Genomic DNA, 10,144 nt, shown 5'->3' with positions numbered 1-10,144 from the left:
ATAAAGCAATATTAATCATTTGTAGAACCTTATTACATAATACTGGACAGATCACATGGTATGTACTCGTGTTGCTCTTCTCTGCTTGAGCCACATATGCAGACCAGGATGTCTGGATGATACCTGGGCCACATACTTTAAAACGGTTTAAATTTGTGGTATAAATTCTATTCCAGAGGCACCTTTGACTTTATGTGAATTTATCTCACAGAAACCTTTTTTCTATTACTTCCAGAGAAGTTTGACTTTATTTTGCCTCTGAAGAAGCAGGCATAGGAACTTTTGGAATGCAGTGTTGGTGTTTTCTCAAAATTTGTCTTAAACATCACTTATTTCTTGTGCTGTTTAATTTAGTAGTGTGGCAGTTTGCTGATAATGGCAGTGCATATAATTTGTGTGTCACAAACAGAGCAGAGTACATTACATGCATGAGTAGCATTCTGAAGGTAAAACAGCAAATTGCAGGTCTCGGTGGGACTTTTTAAAAATATATTTTAAAATAAACACTGGTAAAAGGTGTATAATCCAGCCCAACTATTATTTTTGCTAAATGCCAAGCACTATTTAAAATATATTTGAATATTTTCACATTTCATTTGTTATTTGCAATAAGACAATAAAATAAAACCAGTCCATTGATATAGCTTTTTCTGTATGCACTCAGTATGCATGTGTGTGTGTGTGTGTGTTTGTGTGTGTGTATATATATATATATATATATATATATATATATATATATATATATATATATATATATACACACATTTGTTCACATGCACACTCTTTTCATGCCTTTGGTGATGCTTTGGTTTCTGCTTTGGAACCAGAAAGGCCATTTTCTGTGTTGTCATTCCCTGAAGAACTCACGAGGCACTCTTTACTGCAAGGAAGAAAGAAATAAGGAGACATTAATGTAAGTGACTAGAAAAGGTAACAGTGTCTCTCACCATTTGATTGCTGATTTCCTGTATGATTGAAACATTAATTTGTAGCATTTTTACACCTTACACAAGCCGACTGAAAAAAAAAATCATTCAAGGAGCGTTTATGAAATTCTAACATAATCATATATACAAATTTTAAAAAAATAGATCCTTTAATTCTCTGCATGATTTTATAACCCCCATGCTCCCTTTGAAACAAATAGCAAATGAGTGATGTCCCAAATTTGGCTCACACTACAGCTTGGCCATATACTGTCCTGGAATAATTTTGTCTAAAACTGGGTTCCAGAACAGAGCTCCAATTAAATCAAAATTAAACTGCAACTCCGAGATAATTGGAGCCAAATCTCAGTGTTTATTAAGATTGATTCTAAATATGATTTGGGCCAGATCACAGCCACAACTCAGCCTTCGTCAAGGTATGTTCTCAGTATAATCTTGCAACTTTGACATGAAATATCAAACCCTACCAACCATAAGTCAAGGCAAAAATATCACATTATTACATCTGTAAAGTTCATTACTTGTCTTTACATTTTTATGTTCAAAATCAAAGTATACTTTAAATCTGTTTGTAATTTATTTTGGAACAGTGACAATTACTTTTTTGTTGTTGCTATTTGATAACCTGATGAAAGTATTCTTTTATACAACCATTTACAAAGTCAATCAAGGTGGCTCTAATTAGTATAATTTTGAAATTAACAGACATGATGGGCTAAATAAAATTTTGGTTTACCTATCGGGTGATGCTGTTACTTGCCAAAACTGGTAGTATCAACGGTAACTAGACTTTACCTTAACTGAAGTTAATCAGAATCACCTGAATACATCTATTCATATATCAGCTTAACTCCAAAACAGATTACTCTCAAAAGGTAACCATGCCCTATTTTATTGTAATTTTATTTATTTGAACTAATTTAGAAAGTTAACTATTAGCAATTGCTAACGGTAGCTACAAACATTAGCTGGTATCTAACTACAACTGTAGAACAAACTCTTAAACAGTTAGGATACATTAGCAAGCTAGCTGTTTAATATGCAAACAATAACAAGCTTACTTTAACTCATTAAGAAGCTTGGGTAGGTAAGAGGTTTCATAGAGCTAACTAGATTGCCACTTAATAACTCTGCTCCTGGACCTGAATGGAGCTTTACAGATTTGCGGATTTATAAAATATAAATAATTAGCTTTTTTGGGGAGGATGCAGGCTGTATGGTGTGCAACAGCACTTATCTCTTTTGATACCTGAAAATGTAACCCTGGTGTTTTTAAAACTTCTTCTTGCTGTTAGGATACAAAATGATCATTAGCGTGAAACCGGAAGTTGAAAGCAGCCCTCCTCTGCATGCTTTCTGCATTTACCATCAGTCTCTAAAGAAAATAAACAATCACTTGACGAATTCACTTACTGTAACCTGTGACAACATATAACTTAGCATATATTCTTAACATATATTCTTATCTTTAGGATAAGAATAACCTAGCTATCTGGAGCTAATTCTGTTCTTCCTCTCTCTAATTGATGTGCCATGCAGTGCAGGAAACGAGATAAATAATTTGACTGGATAAAAAGAATTCTGTGACCAAGTTGTTTCAGGTTAAACAGTCTAACTTGATGACTTGTAAACTAAATAAACAACAATTACAATAACAACAACAACAACAAAAAAGTATCACTTCAAAATACCCGATAAAGTATTGTTTAATTAATTATAGAGATAGCGTCCTGTTGTATTATTTGTGAGATACCTCCCGATTTTAAATAAGAAATAGCACCCAACAGTAATTGTTTACTTGTCAGTTTTTTGCTACTGAAATAACAGTGGATGTCCATTTCTAAAGTCCATTTCCTTTCCTTTTATAAAATAGGCTTTTATAAAATAGATTTTGCTGTGATTTGTTTTCATTTCAAAAATATTCACTTGCTTTGTGACTTGATCACATTCTGAGTTTGCCTCTGTTTTTATCTAGCCGACATGTAGCATTAATAATCTTTAATAATAACCATTAATAATCCATTACAAAATGAACATTAGGAAATACATTGCTTCTGGTGGTACAGTGGAAAAAAAAAACTAGTGAGTCACCTGATTCTGTGGCACTACACAACAAGTCACCAAACACGTCACAGCCACCACCAAACTATACATCCTCAGCCCTCCCGCCCCTGCGTCTCTGGTCCCTCCAAAACGGCCCAAGATCTTGCAGTGGACAAACCTAATTAGATTAGTTTGCAGCATTTTCCTTGCTTTAACTTTAAAACCCAGCAATGCTCATCTGTAACACTGTGGTACAACACACGGGAATCTGCTTGAACATGCAGAATTGTGGCACAAAAATGATATAATAAAGATTACTACTACATGGCTTAATAAAGGCTGAGATGTATCTGATTTTTGGCCTAAATTATACCTGAGTTATGGTTAATCTGAGTTTAAGTTGTGGTTTGATGAAATCATTTCCATCATTCCACTGTTGTATGTAGGCTGGTAGGAAGAAGTGTGGCCTAGCACTGGGCCTTCACTTCATTTGCTGTCTGGGAAGTTAAGCAGACAACTAATGAAAATTCATTTAAACATTTCCATTAAGTAATTTTGTGATCTTGAGCAGTTTCCACAAGTCTGTAACCCATGATGATAATGTCACGATATTGACCACTTTCAGGCTTTTTGTCTGACTTTTTTGTAATACAAAACAGATGAGATAAAAAGTAAATAGAAACAAACAATACAAATAAATATGTAAATAGATAAAAGGCAAAATGCAGTCCATTATTAGTCTTCGTTGGGTAAAGACCTGTTCCCCAGTGAATGTACCTCTCACGTGAAAGATCAAACATTCAAAGCTGCTTTGAGATACAAATGCAGAGTTGAAGAACAGAAGTGATGGTGTATTTTTGTTGCTTGGTTGGTCCAATGTCAATATCAACTAAATATAGATATTTGACTACTTTTGGTTTAACATTTAAATGCCACTCAAAAATGATGTATGGCTGATGTATGGCTGGATTTGAGCCATGTCTGATCCAGAGTCCAAAAGCCATAATAATACAGTTCTGGCCCATAATACACTTTGCACTGCCATAACTAACCTATGAGTGCCTGAGGCAGACTATATTTGGCCAAGAATCATCTGTGCTCTTTGGAAAAAAGGCAGAAGGATTTGTATACCACTTAAAGAACTCAAAACTGTGGTTACAGATCCAGCTCCAATGACTCAGCAATATACTGCATTGTTTAAAAAATGAATTTAGGGAAAAATCAAGCATATTATACACTGTGCAGCCACTACGGAGCTGGGGTCCAGTTTAAGGGTAATTTAAGGGTTTTTATTTCCTACCAGTTTTTTGCCGCTCCCAACCCACTCACCCATCCTGTTATTTCAAGTGATCGAAGGTAAATGACAAATCAGAAATTCTCATGTATAGACTGTATAGATACTGGGTTGGCAAGCCCTAATAACTAAAGCCTGTGCACCCCACTCATGTCAGCAGTCACTCAGATTTCTTCCTTGCTGACACCCTGCCAAGTCTGTAATGCAACCAGTTTCTGCTTGCTTTATGCCTTGTCTTCAGCAATTCATGGTCAGTGGGATGTTGTCCAGGCAACATTTCACTCGCTGACCTTGAAAAACTTCATTGCTGCCTTAGCTGAAGCACCATTCAAAAGTTAAGATGCTTCTCTACTCTTTAGAACTCATCCTGATACTGATCCTGGCTGTTCATATCCCCAGACTAATACTACTTTCACCATGTCCCACAGATCAGACAGTACAATTTACATCATAAGCACACTTAACATCATAAACGCACCAAATCTTCATCTCAGCTGTCCACAGAGGCAAATACACAGGCAGGGCCACAGGGGCCTTTGGCCCCAGTTGAAATCTGATTGGCCCCAGAAGTGCTCCTGTTCTGACATTTATTGCTTCAGAGCAATTCACTGGCTAAATTTGGAAAGATTCACAAAAAAACATCACATTTGTTTGATGTCACTGCGAAATCCATGTTAAAAGTGTTTTCTTTCCTGAGACCAGCTGCAGTGCACACACAAACTGAGAGTTGCCAGACTAATGTGACAGGCCATCAAAATAGTTTTATCATCAACCACGCAAACCTCATGGTAGATTACGAATGATTCAACACATTACCTAATATTTGAATGAACATTTACCTGCTGATGCAGAACGTCTGTTTGTCTAATATTAGGAAGCTGTTACTGGACGTTAGTTGCCATTATTTTAACTAGCTTTACTTTAACATTAAGACACACCAGTCAATAAAAAGGTTCAGCAAAAAATACATAACTAATTAAAGGAGGGATTGTTGAGATTAAATTGCTATTACACTAGCAAGCTGCATGCTCTTTGTTGAAAAAAAAGCTAGCTAACAATAGTCACCCAGCTAGCAAGCAAGTTACCAAACAATAGCAAATACTAACACTAATGTTATTCAATATATGCGTTTTTGTGTTTGGCATTGCTGACATGCCAAATTGGCAGACAGTACAGTGGTCTTCCCAGCCACCATAAGGAAACACTAAGTATGAAAAGACAGGGGCAGGTAGATGTGATTTTTTTTCTTTTTGTGGCCAAATGAAGGCCTAGGTTGGCAGTCAGTGAGAGCAGGTGAGAGCAACAAGGGAGTGTCAAGTTGAAGCCAGCTGTCATGGAACGCATCCCCCCACATGTTTGTCTAGCCTGTGTTAATGTTACAGTCTTTATCCTTAGCATCAAGTGTGTTTATGTTCATTGTTAATGCTATTTGTGAGGGCCACTACTGTCTTTTACATTCTATGTTATTAAATGTTTCACAAAGTCGAGGGAGTCTGTGCATCCTGTTCTGTGCCCTGCAGCACTCGGGCAATCGTTACACCAGCAGATAAGAGCAGGGAATCTCCAACCTTCCTTCCTCAGGACAGCAATATGTTACCCACAGCAAAAATGACCATAAAACTAACTGCATTCATTCTCATACATAATGTGAGAAATTAAAGGAAATACCTGAATTCTTACCCTTCCATATTGATGAGGTTTGGTGGCTATGTGGTGCATTCTAATATCTACTAGAGCTCTCACTGTATGGTTCACAAGATCAGGCTTTTTCTTTATTTTGTCTCCAATCTGTAGTTGGCATATGACATTTTTGGTAGAACATGTGGAAATATTTGAACATATATGGACAGTAAAGCTAAATTGCTGTATTCAGCTCGGCACGTTGTCTGTCATTTTCCAGTCCAGACATTTTGTATGAACTTAAAGGGCTTTAATGAACAATTTACAAAGTATATTCAATGGTCACATTTTCATTTAATAAAAACTGCTTTGGCGCTTAAACATTTTTTCAATATAAGCTACATCTTGTAAGATACATCTTGTAACATCTTAACCTTTCTGTTTCTATTGCCTAAGACATATGATACAAATGACTATTTAACAGTGTCAGTGTTTTACAGTGTAAGTGTTGTATAGTAACAATGCAGAAATACTACCTTACTGTGCTTAAGGACACATATGGGCAAGATCGTCTTTTCACACAAAACCATTTCACACATATATGACAGTATTCTGAAATATATGCACATGAAAGTTGCTTAAAAATACTTGCCAGTTGCATTGCTGCCCGAATATTACAAACTGTACTGTATGTGCATCAGTTTAAATGAGCAAAAATATTAGTATTACTTACTTTTTCTCTTGGGCCTTGTTGAGAATGTGGACGACCACTGCCTTTATCACCATGATTATAATGACCAAACCTATGACTCCTCCAATCACAGATACAATGATGATAGTCAGGGTGTTGTCAACTTCCCTCACTGGTGGTCAAGATCACAACAGAAAAGAAGAGAAACGAGACCAAATTTTTACTTTTTGCTTTAAACAACATTTAAGAGCAGAGAAACTAAAATACAAACATGAGGAATAACACTACAAAAATTTAGCCCATGGTTTTTAGCACATAACTAACTCATAATTTTCAGTTTCAAAATAAAGCTATTCTAAGCAATGTTACAGTTCCTACTAACTTCGAATAGACTTAATGACTGAAAGAGTCCACCCTCTCCCCTCAACCCCATGTCTTCCAACCAAACCTTTCCTCAAAGGTTCCTCTTAACCTCAGCTTTCTCTTCTATGTGCCGCATGCATGTACAAAACAGTTGCCAGAGAGGACTGCCTCCTTGTAGAGATATTTCCTCATTGGTTAGTACAGCTAACCAACTTGTTGCTATTTTAAGAAGAAGGTCATTGAAAAATCTCACAATAGTTTGGGCTGGACATAAAGGAGAAGCATAAATGAACATTCTTGCATGGCTAAAAATGAATGGAAGTTAATAGCCATAATATAATTTGTAGCATAATGTGTGTCACAATTTTCTGCCCTTGCCTGTTCTGGCTTTCTGTGGCTCCAGTTCCAGAGTTCCCCATGTAACTGTTAGTCCCCAGAGAATCAGCAGCCTTTACTGTTGAACCTATGCCAATGTGGCCATAAAGAATTTGACTCAAGTCTTTTCATAAAGTCTAGTCATATACTTGGGCTGTCTGATCCCACCAATCACTGGTTAGATGAAGCACCCATTCAGCCTCTGATGTGGATATAGGCCATTCCAGCCCAACCCAGGTCCAGATCCCAAATCAAGTCTCAGATTCCTACTTCTGCACAGACCTTGCCTGACACCACCACCAGCCTCAACATTCTCTGACCACAACCATGTTTTCAGTGCCTACTGGCCCAAAAAGTGACTACTAAGAACATTGAAGTGTTCAGTGTTCAGTGTAGTTGCTCCCACTGGATGTCCTCTGTAATCCCCCCCACCCCACCCCACCCCCAACTGGTGTACAGCAACATCCCAAGTGTCTTACTGGATAAATCAATGAGTAAGTGTTAGTTCAGAATTCAGGATTTTGAGGTGTGACTATTTACTTTCATTCATTGATAGCACTGTTAGCATTTTTCTCTGAACTTTTCCTTTAAACCTTGAAATTAGCCAGTGTATATGGAAGACTTACACTGATCCACCACGATGAGGGTAAATATAGCACTGTGGTTTCGGTCCTTCTCTTTGGGATTACGGGCAAAGCAGGTATACTCGCCCTCATCCTCAAATGTGACGTTCCACAGCAGAATGGAGATGTTACTCTCCTTACTGGAGCCCACAAATTCCACCCGCTCATGATAGATCTTCACATTGGGCTCCACAAGCTCAGTTGGGATCACAGCTTCACAAATCTGTTGTAGAGAGCTTCCTTACTAATTATGGAGAAACATCATAGCAGTTCTTGTTTGATTTGATGCTTTCAAAGTACCATACTGTCAATGAATAAATTGCATTTGAAATCTGAATTTAAAGGATGTTTTCACCTTCCTTACTAATTATGGAGAAACATCATAGCAGTTCTTGTTTGATTTGATGCTGTGAAAGTACCACACTGTCAATGAATAAATTACATTTGAAATCTGAATTTAAAGGATGTTTTCAGATATCTGAGCAGCCCTTATCTTTAACAAGAGCATTTATGTGATGGCTTTCATGTAATGCATGTGAAATTGTGAGGGCTCTGACAAAAATTATATGATACTAAAGAATGTCTCACCTTAACCATTGTGCCATTGTCATTGTATTGCCAGTTGAAGTACAAGTTCTTAATGCCAATACAGCTACTGTATGTGCAGGGTAAAAGCACAGAGCTTCCGTTCATCACCTCAACAAAATGAACCTTCCCCACTGATACCTCCAAAGCCTGTGCACACCATACCCCTGAAAGATGGAGAGAGAGCAAGAGAGAGAGAGAGAGAGAGAGAGAGAGAGAGAGAGAGAGAGAGAGAGAGAGAGAGAGAGAGAGAGAGAGAGAGAGAGAGAGAGTATATACATTTAGCATAGCATAATTAGCATAATTAGTGCTGTGATGGTACTAAATAAAAGGTATCGGAGGGCCACAACATTATTATTATGATTATTTTTTTACATTCATAAACAGGTACTGAATTGCTTTTTCAGTGTAACCTCAGTTCAACTCAGCTGAAATGAATAGACTTTTTGTCATTATGTCCTGTGTAATAAGCTTTTCCTCACATCTCAGTGAAAGACATTAAACAACTCGTAACAAAACATTTCAAAATGTATAAAATCAAACAAGACAAAAGACAGCAATATATACTACACACAGTAATAGTAGGCTTGCTATATGGCCTAAAGTTTGTGGACACTTCTCCGCATGCTTTCAGCTACACCTATTGTTTCAGCTACACTTATTGATAATAGATGGGTAAAATGGGTTATTCTAAAGAAGTTGGTGACTTTAAACGTGGCACTGTAATAGGATGCCACAAGTCAGTTTTTCTCAAATTCCTGCTCTGATGGATCTGCGCTGGTCAACTCTAAGTGCTTGTGAAACAGAAGTATATAGGAACAATACACAGCTCATCAACAAAGTTGTAGACCACAAAAATTCACAGGGCAGGGCCACTGAGTGCTGACACACATGACACATAAAGTCACCAATCCTATATGGAAACAACAATACCATAACAACTGTGTATCAGGAGCGCCATACAACGTGTGTCCATGGCTGAGTAGCAGCACACAAGCCTAAGGTCACTATGCACTATGCTGGAGTGATGTGAAGCATGCCGACACTGGACTCTGAAAGAGAGGAAATGTTTTCCCTGGAGTAATGAATCACACTATCAGAAGTGATGCTAGGAGAAGGCTAGCTACTAATCAGAATGCACAGTGTCATCAGTAAAACTTGGATAAGGGGGATAATGGTCTGAGCCCCTTGGTTCCAGTGATGAGTAATGTCAGTGCTAGGGCATTGATATTTTGAGAAACGTCCCGATCAAGGTTTTTTTTTGCCACCAATCCAATCTGAGTCATGTAGTACTGAGTATCTTCTGATATCAAGTCACGATCTGATACTTGTATTTTTCTAGATAATACTATTGTGTAGTGCATACTTCAAGTGCATTACACTTATCAAAATCAATCCAATGTATATGGTTGACAATTGAATAGCTCTGTAGTGCATTAAAAAAGTTCCTGTATCCAAGCTGTTGCTTAATGTTAATTTTTTAATTTTTGCAAAATAACAAAGTCAACAAAAGACGTCTATATAAATAGCGCATATAAATTCCACTTGGTGCAGCTTTTCAGTAGTAAAACTAGAACACTCAAAAGGAATAATATAATCACTG

At 37.2% G+C, this 10,144-nt stretch overlaps 1 protein-coding gene across 5 annotated transcripts in view; it reads right to left on the bottom strand.

Moving 5' to 3' along the window:
- Positions 1-10,144, bottom strand: part of scn4ba (sodium channel, voltage-gated, type IV, beta a) — a 30,395-nt gene that overhangs the window by 4,746 nt on the left and 15,505 nt on the right. For all 5 annotated transcript variants that reach the window (XR_004776923.1, XM_035534510.1, XM_035534511.1 and 2 more), the window contains exons 3-6: positions 8,545-8,708; positions 7,960-8,179; positions 6,638-6,767; positions 793-880 (exon numbers count right to left, since the gene is read on the bottom strand). Coding sequence is in view for 4 of the 5 variants with exons in the window: in XM_035534510.1 (XP_035390403.1) it covers positions 793-880; positions 6,638-6,767; positions 7,960-8,179; positions 8,545-8,708 (602 nt within the window). In the remaining variant the exon portion in view is untranslated. The remainder of the gene's footprint in view (positions 1-792; positions 881-6,637; positions 6,768-7,959; positions 8,180-8,544; positions 8,709-10,144) is intronic.

The sequence above is a fragment of the Electrophorus electricus genome, chromosome 15, assembly GCF_013358815.1.
Source record: "Electrophorus electricus isolate fEleEle1 chromosome 15, fEleEle1.pri, whole genome shotgun sequence".
NCBI lineage: Eukaryota > Metazoa > Chordata > Actinopteri > Gymnotiformes > Gymnotidae > Electrophorus > Electrophorus electricus.
The sequence above is the reverse complement of the archived record's forward strand: the minus strand, read 5'-3'. Positions and strand labels throughout refer to the sequence as shown.